This window comes from Rosa chinensis, chromosome 3 (genome assembly GCF_002994745.2).
Source record: "Rosa chinensis cultivar Old Blush chromosome 3, RchiOBHm-V2, whole genome shotgun sequence".
Taxonomy (NCBI): Eukaryota; Viridiplantae; Streptophyta; class Magnoliopsida; order Rosales; family Rosaceae; genus Rosa; species Rosa chinensis.
The window spans coordinates 37,415,591-37,435,288 of NC_037090.1; the positions used below are offsets into that span (position 1 = coordinate 37,415,591).

Genomic DNA, 19,698 nt, shown 5'->3' on the forward strand with positions numbered 1-19,698 from the left:
AACTTGGCCGATAGAAATCAAATCCATAATTTAGACAGCATATTATGGTTTGACAAGTGGACAAATTCACATCCATATTCAAGATAAGATATTGGCTTCAGCATGATGTGTATAGCCACTAGCTTTACCATTATCATCAGCCAAATGACGTTAACAATTAATCTAAATTCACCTCTAATAAAAGTCCTTGCCATCTGCTATGTCTCTATATATTCATAATAACTTTGAGGAGAGATACACTGCATCTTCAATTTACTTCTTGTTTCCTCAACTACCTAAAGCTCTCTTTGCTTAATTTGTCGTGAGTTCTGAAAGATATGGCAGAATTTCTCCTTACTTTTTCTGCCAAGGAAATACTGACCAAGGTTATTTCGCTTGCTACTGAAGAATTCACTCTCGTATTGGGTTTCAAAGGAGATCTAGCACAGCTGCATGCATCATTCCTCAAGATTCAAGCTATGCTACTTGATATCGACCATTCACATGGTCGAGGGGTGACTTTGGAAAATTGGGTGAAGGATCTTGAAGACATAGCTCACAAAGCCGATGATGTTTTGGATGAAATTGGGTATGAAGTTCTCCGACGCAAAGTAGAACTCCGTAATCAGATGAAGAAAAAGGTGAAATTTTTCTTTTCACACAACAATCCCATTGCATTTCGCTTTAAAATGGCACATAAAATTAAAAGAATCAACAAATCTTTGCTGGATTTGAACGATGAGGCAGCTGGCCCTATTGGGTTAGTTGCTAGGATACAAGCAGATGCAACCTCACAAGATGTTGAAGTACCCGACAGGGAAACCATCTCCAAATTTTATAATGATGAGAAGCTCATCATTGGAAGGGAGGAGGTCGTGTCAGATATAGTCAAAACCTTGACCAAGTCAAATTACAGTGCCGAAAACTATCCTCCAGTTTTGGCTATCGTGGGAATGGCAGGCTTGGGGAAGACAACTTTGGCTAAATCAATATTTCATGAATCTAAGATTGATAAACACTTCCATGTAAGAATATGGGTGTGTGTATCTACTCCTTTTGAAGTCAAGACAATCTTAAGGAGGATTTTAGAATCTCTAAAATCAGAGGAAGCTGCAGTACAAGGCAAGGAAAAGATTTGTAATCTCATTCAAAAAGAGTTGAAAAAGAAAAGATACCTTCTTGTACTTGATGATGTTTGGAGCGAAGATCCTCAAAAATGGGAAGAGTTGAAGAATTGTTTGTTAACTGTTGAAGATACTCAAGGAAGTAGCATCATTGTTACTACCCGTAGTGACAATGTTGCAAAAGTCTTGGAGACCCTTCCTAGGTGTGATTTGAGAAGACTATCAGATGATGAATGTTGGCTCATAATGAAGGATAAATCATTTTCAGTTGAGAGTGCTCCTATGTCCAAAGAGCAAGAGACAGCTGGTAAAGAGATTGCTAAGAAGTGTGGTGGTGTACCATTAATGGCAAAGGTATGTTAATTATATCATTCATTGTTATGCTTAATTGGTAATCTAATTTTCATCAATAATAATCATAAGTTATCCAACGTCGTTTGCATTGTTAGAAAACATATTTCAAAGGATCATAATATCGTACTTAGTGGGTGTAAGTTGCGTAATATGGTAGCACTATGTGTCCCTAAAAGTAATTTGGTATATTCTCATAAACATCAAACGGAAGAAAGGAACTCCTTATATATCTCTCTGTGAAACGAATGACTACAATCATCATGAACCAATAACGCAAAAACTCTAACCATAATAACTAGCATTTCGTAGGCACTACTAACAAACCACTAATCTCGGGAACCATGATACGTCCTCATAGTCAAAATCAAGAAAAACATTATCATATTCCCCAGATTGTCCCAAAACAGTCAAACCAAATGCAAGAGTAGCTCACCAACACACAAACGACAAGAAAGTACCTTGAATACAACATATGGTAAAAACCTCTGTTGATACAACATAACAATGGCACAATATCAAGACTCTAAACCATAGTTTAAGACTTTGCCAAAAAAAAAAAAAGCTCAAGAGATTAGACTTACCAAAAACCTAAAAATGAAACCCTTTCAAAATTACAAAAAATGCATATATTGCCACAACCCGCATTCTACCTCCAAAAGTCTAATAGTGACCTAACAAATTGAAGTTCCTTGTCACTAGGCAATAAATCTAGAATGTGCAAAGATCATATAAGTAGCAACTGAGCTGCTTATCAAAAGGACATTTTAAGAAAGTGTAATTGACAAATGAATCCATTTGAGAATAAATTTATAGTATTAAGTTGTTTTAATTTCAACATTTGAATTTAATACTTTTGACTAAGATTCACTTGTTTTCTTCAAAAACAAACCAATAGTTATTGATCTTGCGGCATCAGAGGCCAAAAAACCTCTGTTTCAATTGATTTTTTTTTCAAAGAAAACCAAACATGAGATAACAAATACATGCTTGCATTAAGATTTCGACCAAAAGAAAGAGGTTAATTATATGACTTCAAACTAAAATTTTTGTTAATTATCATTTTTATTTTTTTCTGCCCCCAGCTATGCAGCTCTTTTGTGTGGACCATTATTATCACTAGCTCTTCTAGTCATTAGATTTCAAAATTTTCAGAAATTGCAATAGAAAATAAAAAAAGGAAGGTTTGTGATGATTTTAAAATCTTTTATACTAGGCCATCCACTTCTTTTCTATTTATTTTATACAACAACATTTCTCCATTTTGTTGTTGTTTTTTTGGTTACTACCACAGAGATTAAGTAAAAAACCTTGCTTGATCAGAGCGAGTAAAAAAGAAAATAGTGTAACCATCTTCTTCTTTTATTTATAGAAAAGTCAATTGATGTGCACATAGTGTATGTTAAGTAGCTAGTATTGTATTAACATTACTATGTGATATAAATCTAATAGATAATCCACTGATAATAGGTTTTGGGACCTATGTTGCGCTCCAAAACAACAGACGAATGGCGGTCAATTGTAAACAGTAAGATATGGGATTTACCAGAAGGAGAAAAAAGAATTTTGTCAATTTTGAAGTTGAGTTTTGATGAATTGAAACCTTCATCCTTGAAACAATGTTTTGCATATTGCTCGATGTTCTTCAAAGATTTTGATATTGAAAAGGATGACTTGATCCAACTATGGATGGCTCAAGGATGGCTTCACCCTTGTCCTGACAAAGGCCTAGACATGGAGGAGAGAGGTAATGAATATTTTAAAATCCTATTGGCGAAGTCGTTTTTTCAAGACGCTAGAAAGGATTATGGTGGTAATGTTACCAAATGTAAGATGCACGATCTTGTGCATGATCTTGCAGAAAGTGTTTCAAAATCAAGGAACTTACACTCACTTTTTCTCAATGGAGAAGTCCTTGACCTTGAGAGCAACTTACTTAATTTTAAATCTTTACGTGTCTTAAATTTATACAATGCAGACATTATGGAGTTGCCAATTTCAATTGGGAAGATGAAACATTTGAGGTATCTGAATGTTTTGAAAACAAGAATCAAAACATTTCCCAAATCAATTGGTCAGCTTTACAACTTGCAAACATTGAAAATAGCCTATCAGCTTGAAGAGTTTCCAAGAGAAATTGCTAATTTGATCAACTTGCGGCACATTTATTTTGGTAGATATATGAAAGTTCCAAGTGGAATATTGGGACGGTTCACTAATCTTCGGTCATTACCTTTTCTCAAGGTGGGTAAAGAGACAGGTCCGAGAATTGAGGAATTGAGTGGTTTAAACCAGTTGCAGAACACCTTGTCTATTTATGGATTGGAAAATGTAAGAGATGGAGAAGAAGCACAGAAAGCAAACTTAGTTGAGAAGAAACATATACGCAAGTTAATCCTTGAATGGAAGCTTGATAGGCCAAGCCACAATGTGGAGAATGAAGACGATGTACTAAAAGGCCTACGACCACATGATAGTTTGGAATTTTTGGAGATTCATGAATTCATGGGCGTTGAATTTCCATCCTGGTTATTGCTAGCCAATAATTTGAAAGAGATTGAATTATTAGGCTGCAACAAATGTGAAGGAGTTCCAGTACTTGGCCATTTACCCAGTCTTAGTTGTGTTAAGATTAGGAGCATGGAGAATCTAACCTGTATGGGATCTGAGTTTTATGGTGATATCCATGTTAACTGTGGAAATGGATCAAGTAAGGAGGCCCGGCCTTTGTTCCCTGCTTTGAAAACATTGCATATTGAGGAGGCACAGAACCTGATTGAATGGATGGAAGCGCCAACAGAGGGAGGAAGTAGGGTGGTGTTTCCTTGCCTTGAGGAGCTGACCTTGATTCACTGTGACCAACTGACAAGTGCTCCCAGTCATTTTCCATCTCTTAAGAAGTTGGTGATTAGAGAAATGGATAGTGGAGGCATGCCAATAGCAAGTATTCTAAGCAATCAACTCACCACTCTCACTTATCTCAACTTATGGGATGTGGGGGGACTTACTTGTCTGCCGGAAGGCATGTTGGAAAACAACAAGAATCTTGCACATTTACACATATCTTCATGTTCGGAGTTGACTCATATAGCAGAAGAATTTGAGCACTACTGCGCATCTCTTTCTCATTTGGATATATATGATTGCAATAATTTGAGATATTTACCTGATGGGATACTCACATCTTCTCTTAAAACGCTGTCGTTGTGGCATTGTGACAATTTAAAGTACATCCCGGATGCTACACGCGGTGGTCTCACAACCCTTGAAACATTGGATGTGATGAGGTGCCCCAAAATAACATCCATTCCATTTTCACAAGGCCTCCCATCTCTCGGTGTATTAAGTATAGAAGACTGTCCGGAATTATCAAGTCTACCGGGTGGGCTGGAATTATGCACCTCTATTCGGAGGTTGAGAATAACAAGGTGCCCTAAGGTACCATCCATTTCAATCGAAAGTCTGAGTACATCCCTCCAACAGTTGTGTGTAAGTAATCTAGACTCTCTTCCAATTTCACGAGGAGGCTTCACATCACTCCGTGACTTGGAAATCTGTTACTGCGAAAGTGCACAATTTGGGCCAGAATTTAGTGCCTTTTTTCAAACCCTTGAATCTCTTCAAAAATTGAAGATATGGTGGTGCGATAATCTAGAAACTATTCCAAGTTCAGACAAGCTCACATCCCTCCGCAGCTTGGAGATTAGTTGGTGTCGTAAATTAAAATGTCTACCAGATGGGTTAGCAGCATCGTCACAGTCCTGCAGCCTCACCCGTTTGAAGGAATTGACAATTGGTCGTTTCTGCGAGAAGCTCCATGCATTCCCGGCTTTTCAGGCTATACCACAGCTTGAATCATTAACCATCTGTGGGTGGCGTAAGCTCAAGTCTCTCCCTGAACAAATTCAACACTTGCCTTCTTTAAGACATTTGGAAATACGGTCCTTTGGTGGAGTGCAGGCTATTCCAGAATGGTTGGGAAACCTTGCATCTCTGGAGGACCTGACTATTAGGTCGTGCAGTAGTCTGAAGTATCTACCTCCTGTGGAAGCTATGCAACGCCTCACCAAATTGAAAGAGATAAACATCTCCAACTGTCCCCGTCTAGAAGAAAGATGCACGGAGGAGAGCGGCTCAGAGTGGCCTAAGATTCGTCATATTCCATTAATCAAGAGTAAGACTTCTTTTCATCTATTACTAAACTAATTGTTAAATTGGACCATTTGATTCTTCTCTTCTCTTTTCTTCTAATTTTACTTAATCTGTCTATTAGTTCGAAAAGGCAAACTTAACTGAATAGTTTATACTTATAGTGTGTAATTGTTGCTGTGAAAATTCATATTTCTTGTTTTAATCTAGCACTGACCAAACTTCTTTTCTATTAGTTGGAGATATAAAAATCGAGAATTAACGAACATCGAGGCGAATAAGGTATGTTCTTCAAACATGCTACCACCTGCCTTTTCAATGCATTAAACCCTTCACTTTCCTTATTACTTGGCAATGAACTCATATGAATCCTTTTGTTTGTGTGGTTAATAGGATGTATGAGGAACAGATAACAGATAATACACCACATGCTGAAGAATTGTGTTGCATAACAGATTTCATTTCATTTTCTCATCTTAGTAAGTGTTTTCCATTTCTCCCACGATTCTATAATGTAGTGCATAACAGATTGATACTTCTTGTGATTGAAAAGGTGTGTAAATGGAGGCTGATATGCTTAAGACCATGAAATTTGATTTAGGCAATCCTACATTAAAGACAATTTTAAGGTACAGAGAAAGGCAATCCTTCTTGCTGTGCATTTATTATGCTGTTTGATAAAGCATTGGACTCATTTATGTTTCTTCTCATTTGGGTTTGCAGGAGATTCAATAGAGTTGCTGAAGAGAGCAAAAGAGTAAGTTAGTCTCTTTATCATTCTCTCTGTCTTTTCTATATATATGTAATCACTGTATCACGAGCAATTAAATTATATAAATAAATCCATTCAATATGTTGTTTTTGCATGGGCATCTAGTTTGTTTTTGACAAACAATTTCGGGAGGTTTTTGCTAAATTGGAGGAGTATCTGTTTTGCAAACAGAGTCCTGGCACTTCTCATGATCCATAATTTCCCTTACATGGTTTTTGTTTACTCATTCCTATTGAGAATGTATAGCATAAGTATCGAGCATAGATAGAGCATGAATACATGCATACAAATTGTGTTAATTGCGCTAAAAAGTTTATGACCGGGTGAAGTTTATAGAATCGTTTAGGTCTTTGTTATTGGGGATTGAAACTATATGTAGAAGACACACACTTCCTACAACTTGGTGAAGTCCTTGGTATTCGACATTATTACTTGAAAGCAATAGAGTAGGGTTGGGATAGTTTTCCATAGTACTATAGCATCATTCAAGAATGGAATTCTTTGATTTACTTACATCCATTTACGTTATAAGCACTAAGCAATCCCTTAACTTCATGAAGTTCCGCACCAAGGCAAGGTAAGCTTTTCAAATTATTGGTTAATTTTGTACTGTCTCTTTAACAGCTTTATAGGATTTATTCATATGTGAAAGAAAATAAATTGTTGTTGGTCTTCATTGCTTTATTGTCGAATTGTTAAGGAACATACATTCTTCTCTGTTTATACTTGAAGCCAAATAACAATTAAAACCTACAGCAAGATCTATCAACTTACTGCATGTGTTGTCTAATTTCTTGAATTGCTTGAAGGAAAATACATACAACTTAGTGAAGTTTCTATGTCATTCAATAGATTGTTGTAAATTTGAAATATTTATAGATTTTGCCCACCAAAAAATTAAAGACTTGCATAATAAAAAAATTTAGTGGAAAGCATATACTGTGAGAAAATCTATAACTTATTGACTAGCCGGCTCACCCACAGGTTTCCTGTCAGAGCTTTCAGTTTGTGCCTCCAAGTTGTCCTCCAAAGTGGTGGTGCAAGATTATTGGGCTAACTCTATTTTCCTAAACTCTTTTAAAATCGTTACTAGCATGGAAGGAGATGTATTGAAAATTCTTAATGGCTTTCACAATACAAGTATAACCCTCTGTTTAGTGTTGCACTCTTTGTAAATAGGCAAAAAAATACCAACTCTTGCTATTCTTTTGCAGCAAGCCAAGATTTTCTCCTTATTTTATTGTCAATATTGGGGATTTGGTTTCTCCAAAGCAACTGCTAGCCATCTAGTCTGAGATCTTTGGATGATAATCATGATATGGAATGGAAAAAAGCAATGTAAGATGAAGCCTGTGTTGAATTGAACTTTTAAGGTATGTAGTCCCAGCTAGTGTTCAAGGTTTTCCAGTTTTGAAAATAAATTTCGATTATGTCTGTGTTGAGTTGAACTTAATTGTCCTTTCAGATTTTAGTCTCAGATGGTGTTGGTCTTTTTAGTGCCAGCCAAGCTGAGATGTTCCACTAGAGTTGGGAGTACGTACGGATGCCATTGTTCTTTCGGTTACTGGGCAAAAGTTTGGATATAGGCTCATCTGTGCTTGTGGATACTTAGCTGAACAACCTATCAGGAGTGGACACATGGGCAACATGCTCCACGTCAGCTTAGAAAACTTATCAAGGAGCCTCACATTCACACATGATGAGAGGTCTGCCCATGCCTTGTAGCTACTTAGACAGTCAAACATTAAGGAGCTTCAATTCCATGCCTCAAGGGACGATGTTTCATCATTCTCCATTCAGTTGCATTCGCTTTTTTACTTGTATTTTCAAAGCTAAACCATTATACAGTGTAATTGACCATATTTATTTCAATCATAGTGAAACCACTAGCAAACTACCGTGACGTAGCCCTAAGCTCTAGGCTCTAGCTGAGTTTTGGGTGAACACGTAATTCTCTAGTGTTATTTTGTGTGATTGTCTTTTAATTGCAGTTAATATTTCGGCAAACCATTCTTTAACATCAGTGTAGTGATTCTCATTGGCATAATGATCTTTTTGCTACGTATATTTACAAATTAGAAAATTTTGGAAATTTAGTAAAAGTAAATTGGGTGAATTCTCCCATACTCACAATAGCCAGAACGAAACGATGATTTGCTTGACAGCTAATTTGAGTTCATCAAGTTTGTTACCGTATCAGACACTTCCTCCTTTCTGCTAATGTTGTTGTCTGCATCTTTATCAAAGTAGGAGTAGGCTTCCCTCCACACGTTTTGTCCTTAGGTTAGGTCGTGAATTGCAATGATTTTGTTGGTCCATCTTATTAACTAAAATTGCATTCTGTCACTAAGCAAAAGCATCTCTGTTTATTATTTATTATTTATAGAGAAAAATGCACCATCAGTGCCACAACTCTTGTGCATCGGCCAAGTTGATACCCGGACTCTCAATTGTATCAATGTGATACCTGAACCTATATTTTGCTATCAACGAGGTACTTCCGTCACATTTCACTGACGGCTCCGTCAGATGTCTGACGTGGCAAACATGCGGACCCCAAAAATGCCATGAAATGACTTAAATGACCCCAGACTCTACCAGACCTTGATTTCCCGCTATTTTCCATAGGGGATAAACACCATTCCCTCCATCGTCATTTTCCAGAACCGCCTGCCTCTCCGACCTCCACTACCTTAGCTCTAAGTTTAAGCATACAAAATGTTCAATGTGATTTCGATTTCAGCTCAATCCAAAGTTCCAAACTTTACTAAAGCAATGCTCCATTAAACCAAAACCCAGTTCTCTAATCACAACCAAAACTCAACAAATTGCCAAAACTCAGTTCTCCAATCACAACCAAAACCCAACAAATTGTACACAAACCTTCAACAGGGTACGAAGCAAATTAATGAGGGAAAGTGAGGTTGAAGAAGATAAAGAAAAGGGCCCATAATGCAGATGGTATAAATGCATTGCCATTGTAAACCAGACGCAAACAGATGTAGGTGTTCCACTATCCCAAAAATCTCAAAGCTTCAAATTAAATTGTAGCAATTCCACTTGCAAGTCTTGACCAAAATTAAAATTCGATAACAAACCAAAACCAAATCTGGAAAACAATATATTATCCAATCAATTGGCATTTGACATCATTCAAAATCAAAACACCATCTGTTAAACATAGACTCAAGCTTTATGCTTTCTTTCCTTCGGAGCTAGATCAAAAACCCATTAATCAATGCTTGCCCATAAATCACTTACAACGACTTGACGGTGAACTCGACGCTCTGGTGGGGCGGAAGCGGAGACGTACTGGCAACTTGTACCAGTTGAAAACGCCGACGACCGGTTCCAGATCAAGATGGAGAAGTCGATCTACGACACGGTCGACGAGGACGAGTACGACGCTATCATCGCCAAGCGCCGCGAGGAGTTTGGAGACTTCATCGAGGACGTCGACGGCCTAGGGTACTGCGACGACGGCGAGGAAGAGGACTGGACCAGCCTCGGGCTTCCGACGTCGTCGGATGAATCAAATGGCGATATGAGGCCCAGAAGGAGGAAGAAGGTGGAGAAGAAGGAGAAAGAGCCGCAGCCCAAAAAGCCCAATTCGTTGCTTACGGCGGCGGCGGTGATGATGGGGAAGCAGAGGCTTTCATCGACTGAACCACTAAACTGAGGAGGAGAGAGAAAATTATGTATAAAAAAAAAATTGGGCTGCATTTGGGCAAAAAGACGTATTTGCCCTTTTTTTTTGGGCCCATGTGATTGGCACGTGACTTTTTTAACGTTCCCGTTTGAGAAATGTGACGGAAGTACCTCGTTGATAGCAAAATATGGGTTCAGGTATCACATTGATACAATTGAGAGTCCGGGTATCAACTTGGCCAGTGCACAAGAGTAGAGGCACTGATGGTGCATTTTTCTCTTCTTTATAAGAAAATGACTAGAACAATGCTTGCTAAATGCAAAAACCAGAGCATATCTCTTTGCTTTTACTACCTAAAAGCAAAAGCATCTCTCTTTATTAGCTAAAATTGCATTCTGTCACAAAGCAAAAGCATCTCTCTTTTCATTATGAGTTTTTATCACCAACGGTGTCTAAACTTTTTTGCACCGAACAGAATGATACCCAACTTTAAAAAATGATCAAAATAATACCTAAACTTTTAAAAACAAATCAACTTGATACCTTGGCTTATTTTCCATCACTTCTCTGTCAAAATTGATCACATGTGGTGCATATGAGGTGTTTTTTTGGGTTATAATAGTATTTTCATACAAAAACTAATTTTTAATTATTTTTTATTTTATTTTATTGATTCTCTTCTTTTTTCAGAAGGTGGGAAACATCCCAACCATATTTGTTTCTAAGATGGTGGAATTGAAATTGAATGTAGTATTTTAATTCTATAGAAGAAGAAGATTGGGTTATAAATGGTCGATGACTCCTTTGACCACAAATCACGTCAATTTACGGGTTTGATGTTGCATCTGTGCATCTTTGTATTCAGTTTCGGATTCCAATCCTGCAAAACTTTCGAATTAGAGTTACAATTTTGTCGTCTCATCGGTGGCAGCAAGACCATTGTATTTTCACGTAGTTCTATTGCTTAATAACCATTGATCCAACTACTTTCACATAAACAAGAAAAAAAGTGAAAGATTGTATATACCCTTAGTTTGAACCGAGATGTGACGGAAAATGGATGGAGGTATGAAATTGATCAATTTCTAAAAGTTTAGGTACCTTTTTGATAACTTTTGAAAGTTGAGTATGAAATTGATCAATTTTTATAGGTCTAGGTACCTCTTTGATCACTTTTAAAGGTTAGGTATCATTATGTTTGGTGCAAGAAAGTTTTGACCCTAGTGGTGATAAAAACCCTTTTATTATTATTATTTCTTCTTTATAAGAAAAAGACTAGAACAATGCTTGCTACATACAAAAGCCAGAGCATATCTCTTTTCTTTGTTATGTTATAGCATAGAAAAAAAAATTCTCTAGAGCTCCCCAACATATATCATTTCCTCCAACATGTAAAATTTGATTATAGGAAGCCTCATTATGAGTACCAACTACTATTTGTCCAAAAAAAAAAAATAGAGTATTGACTACAGAAAAATTCTTTTTGGGGAGGAAAAAGAATTTTGAATTTGGCACTTCACTATATCTTCTACTTTTCTTGTTATGTCCAACTATACAAAATTTCAAGGCTTATTTTTTAGGCAGCAAAATGCAAACAGTACTTGACATTTGGCCCATTAGTAACTTTAGTACCTGACAAAAAAAATATATCATTTTGATACCTCAAGTTCGGACCACCACCCAACATTAGTACCTAGAATACTGTTAGCCGTTACAGCGTTTTCCATGTGACAAACTTTGAGGGGTATTATCGTCCCTTCACTCAATCTCTTCTTCTTCCTCACGCTCTCTTCGTCTTCTTCATCCTCCCAACTCTCCCATCATCTTCTCCAGACCATTGCCATAAGAATGAAACCCAGAATTGGGGCAGATTAACTTCATTTCTTTGATGTCTGGATAATGGGCTCGTTTTAGTAAATAAGCTATTTGGAATAGCTAGCAAACAAAACAGATAGCTGGACCACAAGGGAGACTAAAATATCTCTAGCTAACAATTTGTTGTTAGACTAACACAACATGCCAGAATGCCAAAAGAAATAGAGGCAACGCAATTATGCTCCTTGGATCTCATTGCTGCAAGCTCAAAAGTATATGAAGGATCACAAATTTTCCTCTCTCTCTCTACCATTGAAAAGTCAACTCACTTAAGTGACTTTTCTCCACTAAGAAAGCCTTCTTTTGCTTCTTCTCCATCCCTTACATGTTCTAGCTCAGAGATAATTAAGTGGCCTCTCTCTCTCTCTCTCCCCCTATATGCTTAATTTTGATACGATATTACAGCGAAGCTAGCAAATCTATTATGAATATACATGAACATCATGATGAGTACCATCTACAAGAGCTAGCTAGCCCTTTTTCGATCTGTCAGGAAGATGATTTTATATATAACATTGAACAGCGCTTTCGTCTCCTCCATCGCCGAGCCTCCAAAAAACCCAAACTAGAGAGAAACACTTGCCCAACCACAAAAACCAAACACCAGAATTTCAAAACATACCACAATCCTAGAATCAAAACTAGCTAAACGAACCTTAAAGTCTCAATCTTTGTTTCTTCTTCTTCCTCCTCGTTCGGTTTCATGTGTTGGGTCTGTTTCACATATGTAATGCATCAGAAGAAATCAGAAGCCCAAATTGGAAAAGAAAGCACCGGCCTCTCTTCCGATTTCAACCCCATAATCTCCGCCCCACCTTCCTCCCATCCTTCATCTCTCGCTTGAATCTCCCACCAATTCTCCCATTTCGCTCACTTGTTAAAGTTAATGCTTAGTTACTTTCCTAACCTTATGCTAGTTAGTTTCTTTAACTCTAGTTAAATAAGTTGTTGTAAGTTATTTAAGTGTCTTTGACTTTTTTGTCTATGGCATGGGTTTGTCATATAAGCCATGCTGCTCTGCTAGAGTCAGTAAGAGAGGAAAATCTGAACAAAGAAATATCAGAAGGAAACAGAGGACTGAGTATCAGAGTACTACAGCCCCTTTCTCAACAATATCAGCTTCTTCTTGTATCTTTGTTAATATACATCACTTCTATATCAAATATATATATATTGGTGTATGTGTGTGATTGAGTGGAAGGAGAAAAAGATCAACTGATCTAAGAAGCTAATCAAGGCAACGTACCTGATTGGAGTTGTGAAGAGCAGTTGCATGACAGGACAGCAAGCTTGGATCAAAGGAGGTGAGTAATAGCTCAACCCCAACATCTGGTATCAGAGCTTAGTCTGATCAAGGCTAAGCTGGGTGCTGTGATTTCTGAAAAAAGAAGAAGGAGAAATTAATCAAGTTTCTTGAAGAATCAACCATGGCAAGTTCAAGCTCAAGTGGTGATCTTCGAACTCCAATATTTGTTGGAGAAAAGTTCGATTTCTGGAGAATCAAGATGAGGATAATCCTCAAATCCTATGATATTTGGTATCTAGTTGAAGATGGTTTTGATAATCCTGCAAATACAGAAGGTTTGACATAAGCTCAGAAGATGGAGCTGAAATCAAACATGAAGAAGGATGCTAAAGCTCTTGCAATAATCCATGGAGCAATCTCAGAGGAAATCTTCCCTAGAATCTCAAATGAGGAGACTTCAAAATCTGCGTGGGATGTTCTAGACGAAGAGTACAGAGGTACTACTGAGGTTAGAGCTGTGAAACTTCAATCTTTACGTAGAGATTTTGAATATACTAGAATGAAAGATGGTGAATCTCTTGAAGATTATCTCACTAGGCTAACAGACATAGTGAACCAAATGAAAGCTTATGGAGAAACTCTAGATGATAAGAGAGTAGTTAAGAAAATACTTATTAGCTTATCGGAGAAGTTTGATCCCATAGTTTCTGTTATTGACATGACAAAAGATATTGAAACTTTAGGGGTTCAAAAGGTCATTGGTTCTCTAAAAGCCTACGATCAAAGGTTGAATAAGTGTGCTGAAAGTGCAATGGAGAGTGCATTTCAAACACTTAGCCTTAGTTCAAAGAACTCTAATCAACCTAGTTCTTCTCAAGGCAAAAGCAATGTGCCTAAGAAGAATTGGAAAGAAAAAAACAAGAAGTGGGAAAAGAAGAACAGCAATGAAGAAAAGGGTAGTCCAAGTTATAGTGCTATGGTGAAATGCAAAACTTGTGGAAAGTTTCACATTGGTGTTTGTTGGTTTAAAGGAAAGCCAAAATGTCAAAACTGTAATAGGTTTGGACATGTGCAAAAGGATTGCGATCTGAACAAGCATCAAGCAAACTTCACTGAAGAGCAAGACAATGATGGCAACATGTTCTTTGCTTGTCAAGCAGCAACTATACCGAAAAATGAAAATGTTTGGTTTGTTGATAGTGGCTGCAGCAATCATATGACAGCAAATCAGTCCATTCTTGTGGATATTGATAAATCTGTGATCAAAAGAGTTAAGATGGGCAATGGTGATCTAGTACAAGCAAGAGGAAGAGGAACACTTGTTGTTGAAACAAAGAAAGGAAGAAGATTCATAAGAGAAGTCTTGTTGGTTCCAGAATTGGATCAAAACCTTCTAAGTGTTGGGCAGCTGCAAGAGAATGGTTACCCAGTACTTTTTGATGATAATTTGTGCACAATCTATGAAAAGAAAAAGAAAATGCAGATTGTGGCAACCATCAAGATGGAGAAGAACAGAAGTTTTCCTATCTCTTTCAAATATCCAAGCAACATGGCTTTGAAGGTTGATGTTCTAGATGACTCTTGGCTTTGGCATAGGAGGTTTGGGCATCTAAATTTTCAGAGTTTGAAGCAACTACAACAGAGGAATATGGTGCATGGTTTACCAACAATTCAAGAAGCCAATGAAGTGTGTGAAGGTTGTGCCATTGGGAAGCATCATCGAGAATCATTTCCTAAAGGGAAAGCTTGGAGAGCATCTACACCATTAGAGCTTGTCCATACTGATGTATGTGGACCAATGAAGACAAAAACTCATGGTGGCAACAGGTACTTCATAACCTTTATTGATGATTTCTCTAGAATGACTTGGGTGTATTTCTTGAGACAAAAATCAGAAGTGTTCATTGTGTTTAAAAAGTTCCAAGTGATGGTGGAAAGGCAAAGTGGGCATCTTATCAAGGTCTTAAGAAGTGATAGAGGTGGTGACTACAACTCAAGGGAGTTTGATAAATTCTGTGGAGACATTGGGCTCCAAAGGCAACTCACAGTGGCCTATACTCCACAACAAAATGGAGTAGCAGAAAGGAAGAATAGAACCATAGTCGAAATGGCTAAGTCTATGCTGCATGAGAAGGGGATGACACATGAATTTTGGGGTGAAGCGGTGTATGCTGCTGTTTACCTAATAAATAGGTGCCCTACTAAAGCAGTGGAAGATAAAACACCATTTGAAGCATGGAGTGGCAGGAAACCATCAGTGAATCACTTCAAGGTGTTTGGTTCTGTTTGTTTTGCTTATGTTCCAAAAGAAACAAGGCAAAAACTTGATGATACAAGTGAGAAGTGCATTTTTGTGGGTTATAGCACACAAAGCAAAGGCTATAGACTCTACAATTTGAAGAAAAAGAAGGTGATAATCTGTAGAGATGTTATCTTCAATGAAAAAGCCTCTTGGGATTGGAAGCAAAATGCAGTCCAAAGTCCCAACATTGAAATGGAAGAAGAGGTAGAGAATCAAGAAAATGAAGTTGAAGTTGTTGGAGGAACTCCACAACAAGTGACTCCAATGGGTAGTCCACAATCACAATCATCCGGATCTTCATCACCAAGTTCAACTCCTAGAAGAATGAGGGATTTGAATGATGTCTATGCAAGTTGCAATTTCTGTGTCATAGAACCAGAAAACTTTGAAGAAGCAATGCAAGATGAAGCTTGGAAGAAAGCAATGGTGGAAGAGATAAATGTGATTGAGAAGAACAACACATGGGAGCTTGTGGACAGACCAAGTGACAAAGAAGTCATTGGAGTGAAGTGGATTTACAAATCAAAGTTGAATCCAGATGGTTCCATTCAAAGGAACAAAGCAAGGCTGGTTGCAAAAGGGTATGCACAACAACCCGGAATTGATTACAATGAAACATTTGCACCGGTAGCAAGGCTTGATACAATAAGGAGTGTGATCTCCTTAGCAGCTCAAAAAGGTTGGTCTCTACACCAACTTGATGTGAAATCTGCATTCCTAAATGGAGTCCTAAAGGAAGAGGTCTATGTTGATCAACCGGAGGGCTTTGTTGTTAAAGGAGAAGAGATAAAGGTGTATAAGTTGAAGAAAGCTCTTTATGGCTTGAAACAAGCACCTCGAGCATGGTATGGGGAGATTGACTCTTATTTCATTGGGAAAGGCTTTCAAAGAAGCCACAATGAACCTACTCTCTACATCAAGATTGAAGGTAAATCTAACATCCTCATTGTCTCATTATATGTTGATGATTTAGTTTTTACTGGAAGTAATGAGAGTTTGATTAAGAAGTTCAAAGAAGAGATGATGAAAAAATATGAAATGAGTGATTTGGGTCTGCTGCATTATTTTCTTGGAATTGAGATTTGTCAGAATGAAGATGGCATATTCATATCTCAAAAGAAGTATGCAAAAACTATCCTGAAAAAGTTTGGGATGGAAGGATGCAATTCTGTTCCTACACCATTGGTGATTAATGAAAAACTTCAAAAAGAAGATGGAAGCAAAGAAGTGGATGCGTCAATTTATAGAAGCTTAGTTGGAAGCTTGTTATACTTGACTGCAACAAGGCCAGATATCATGTATGCTGCAAGTTTACTATCAAGATTCATGCACAAGCCTACTCAAATTCATTTTGGGACAGAGAGGGTACTAAGGTACATTCAAGGTTCAATAGATTTTGGTATTATGTTTGAAAGAAATGTGGTGCCAAAACTATATGGATTTTGTGATAGTGATTGGGGAGGCAGTGTTGATGATTCAAAGAGTACTTCTGGCTATGCTTTCACTCTTGGAACAGGTGTGTTCTCATGGCAGTCCAAGAAGCAAAAGACAGTTGCTTTGTCTACTGCTGAAGCTGAGTATGTGTCAACATCATTGGCAACCTCTCAAGCAATATGGCTGAGAAGTATCATGGAAGATGTTGGTGAAAAGCAAGGAGAACCTACTCCTATACTTTGTGACAACAAATCTGCAATTGCGATGGCTAAGAATCCGGTGTTTCACAACCGAACCAAGCACATAGCTCGCAAACATCACTTCATCAGAGATGCTGTTGAAGACAATGAAATTGATGTGGTATATTGCAAGACGGAAGATCAAGTGGCTGGCATTTTCACCAAGGCATTGCCAAAAGAAAAGTTCCAGTATTTCAGGGAGCTACTGGGAGTCAAGAAACAAAGCATTAAGGGGGAGTGTTAAAGTTAATGCTTAGTTACTTTCCTAACCTTATGCTAGTTAGTTTCTTTAACTCTAGTTAGATAAGTTGTTGTAAGTTATTTAAGAGTCTTTGACTTTTGTGTCTATGGCATGGGTTTGTCATATAAGCCATGCTGCTCTGCTAGAGTCAGTAAGAGAGGAAAATCTGAACAAAGAAATATCAGAAGGAAACAGAGGACTGAGTATCAGAGTACTATAGCCCCTTTCTCAACAATATCAGCTTCTTCTTGTATCTTTGTTAATATACATCACTTCTATATCAAATATATATATTGGTGTATGTGTGTGATTGAGTGCAAGGAGAAAAAGATCAACTGATCTAAGAAGCTAATCAAGGCAACATACCTGATTGGAGTTGTGAAGAGCAGTTGCATAATAGGGCAGCAAGCTTGGATCAAAGGAGGTGAGTAATAGCTCAACCCCAACATCACTACCCATCTCTAAATGATGCCCTGATTCCTTAGACCATACCCTACAAGCAACCCCTTCTGACCCAAACTCACTCCTCTCTAGTCAAATCCCCGACTCTTTTGCAAACTCCAACCCGCCCCTCAAAACCCACCTTTTTTCCCCCTCCCTGGCCGCCAAGTCCTCCTTCTTACGCCTCCTCCGCCGCCTCTTGTTACTCCTCTATCTCTCTGTCCCCTTCTTCTATTTTCACATCTCTCACCCAAGTCAAATTCTATTTTGCTGAAAAATAGTGTCAAAAGAAGTAATTGTCGAGGAAATAACACTTTTCTCGTTATAAGTTTGGTGGAAAATTGTGTAAAACCCCCCAAATTCAACAGCGATAAAAGTGTGGTTTCCTCGCAAAAGTCTGTGTTCTACGAGGAACTATTTTGTCATCAAAAGAAGCCATTAGCGAGGAAATAACACTTTTATCGTTATAAGTTTGGCTGAAAATTATGTATGATCTGCCAAATTCAACGGTGAGAAAATTATTGTTTCATCACTAAAAGTTTGTGTTCTACGAGAAACCATTTCCTCATTAAAAAAAAATTAGCGAGGAAATAACTGTTGTCATTATTAGTTTGGCGCAAAATTGTGTAAGACCCACCAAATTTAATAGTGATAAATGTGAGCATTTCTCACTAAAAGTCTCATTTCGCGATAAATGATTTCCTCGCCCTTAATACATTTAGCAAGGTTATAATTATTTCGTTGTTGTAAAGAGCAACCTCTATCAATTCAAAGAAAATGAGAAAACTAACCGTTGGATGTGATCATTACAATAAATTATGAGTGTGGTAAAAAATTTAGTTAATTTCACCATATTTTTGAATCCGATCGTATTAGTCAACCGTCGTCACTTCTATGTCTTCTTGGTTGATCGATGGCGTGACAACCGCGAAACATGCTTATTTTTTTACATCACGTCTATAAGTATTTCATCGATGGATATGCGTGGACATATGATAAAATTTTCAATTTTAATTATAAAGACGTTGACCTATACCAATTTGCCTCCTAAGGTTGTATGACTTATATATTGCATTTAAATTGTTAAGGTTCACTCTAAAGTAACCATGAAGTGGAAAATGAATTTAGAGAAACCAACCGCTCGATAGAGAGATTGTAATGTTTTATGGTGGTTGTAAAAAATCCAGCCAATTTGGTTCTCGTTTTGAATTTGATCAACTAGGTCAAACTTAATTAATCTTATAAACCTATATTTATATAGCATACACTCCAAAGAACAACCCTTATCAATTCAAAGAAAATGAAAAAACCGACCGTTGGATGGGATTATTATAATAAATTATGAGTGTGGTAAAAAATTTAACCAATTTCACCATATTTTCGAATCCGATCGAATTGGTCAACCGCCGTCACTTGTATGTTTTCTTGGTTGACCAATGGCTTGACAACCGCAAAACGTTCTTATTTTTTCACATCACGTCTGTAAATATCTCATTGATGGATGTGCGTGTACATAAGATAAAAATTTCAATTTTAATTACAAAGACGTTGGCCTATATCAATTTGCTTTTTAAAGTTATATGACTTGTACATTGCATTTAAATTGTTGAGGTTCATTATGAAACAACCATGAAGTGAAAAATGAATTTAGAGAAACCAACCGCTCGAATCCAATCGAATTGGTCAACCATCATCATGATACGTAGAATATATATGCACATATTCTATATAGAAGTATGAGAACGTTGTTTCTATCTTAAGCCAGCGGATTTGTTTATTGTTTCATTTATTTATTTGATCATAACCATCGTCGGTATATTCTAGCCTCTATCTTAAGCAAATTCTTATAACATATATACATGTTTTGAATTTTTCTTATTCCTATTATATGAAGGA

At 37.3% G+C, this 19,698-nt stretch overlaps 1 protein-coding gene across 6 annotated transcripts; it reads left to right on the forward strand.

Moving 5' to 3' along the window:
• Positions 1 to 203: 203 nt before the first annotated feature.
• LOC112191951 (putative disease resistance protein RGA3) lies at positions 204 to 8,393 on the forward strand. Of its 6 annotated transcripts, none has more exons than XM_040515968.1 (8): positions 204 to 1,457; positions 2,925 to 5,628; positions 5,840 to 5,885; positions 5,997 to 6,082; positions 6,157 to 6,232; positions 6,327 to 6,952; positions 7,360 to 7,748; positions 7,841 to 8,393. In XM_040515968.1, exons 1-3 carry the CDS (start codon positions 318 to 320, stop codon positions 5,863 to 5,865), a joined length of 3,870 nt encoding a protein of 1,289 aa, XP_040371902.1. In that variant the 5' UTR covers positions 204 to 317; the 3' UTR covers positions 5,866 to 5,885; positions 5,997 to 6,082; positions 6,157 to 6,232; positions 6,327 to 6,952; positions 7,360 to 7,748; positions 7,841 to 8,393. The 6 variants fall into 6 exon arrangements, with proteins under 6 accessions (XP_040371902.1, XP_024187215.1, XP_040371905.1 ...); XM_024331447.2 differs by having other exon boundaries at positions 6,327 to 6,360; positions 7,590 to 7,748; XM_040515971.1 differs by having other exon boundaries at positions 2,925 to 3,201; positions 3,433 to 5,628; positions 5,997 to 6,232.
• Positions 8,394 to 19,698: the final 11,305 nt, after the last annotated feature.

Coding starts and splice junctions, on each gene's coding strand:
- LOC112191951 (XM_024331442.2), top strand. CDS start 318: ATGGCAGAATTTCTCCTTACTTTTTCTGCCAAGGAAATACTGACCAAG. Junction 1,458..2,924: donor GTGTACCATTAATGGCAAAG/GTATGTTAATTA, acceptor CACTGATAATAG/GTTTTGGGACCTATGTTGCG. Junction 5,629..5,839: donor TCATATTCCATTAATCAAGA/GTAAGACTTCTT, acceptor CTTTTCTATTAG/TTGGAGATATAAAAATCGAG.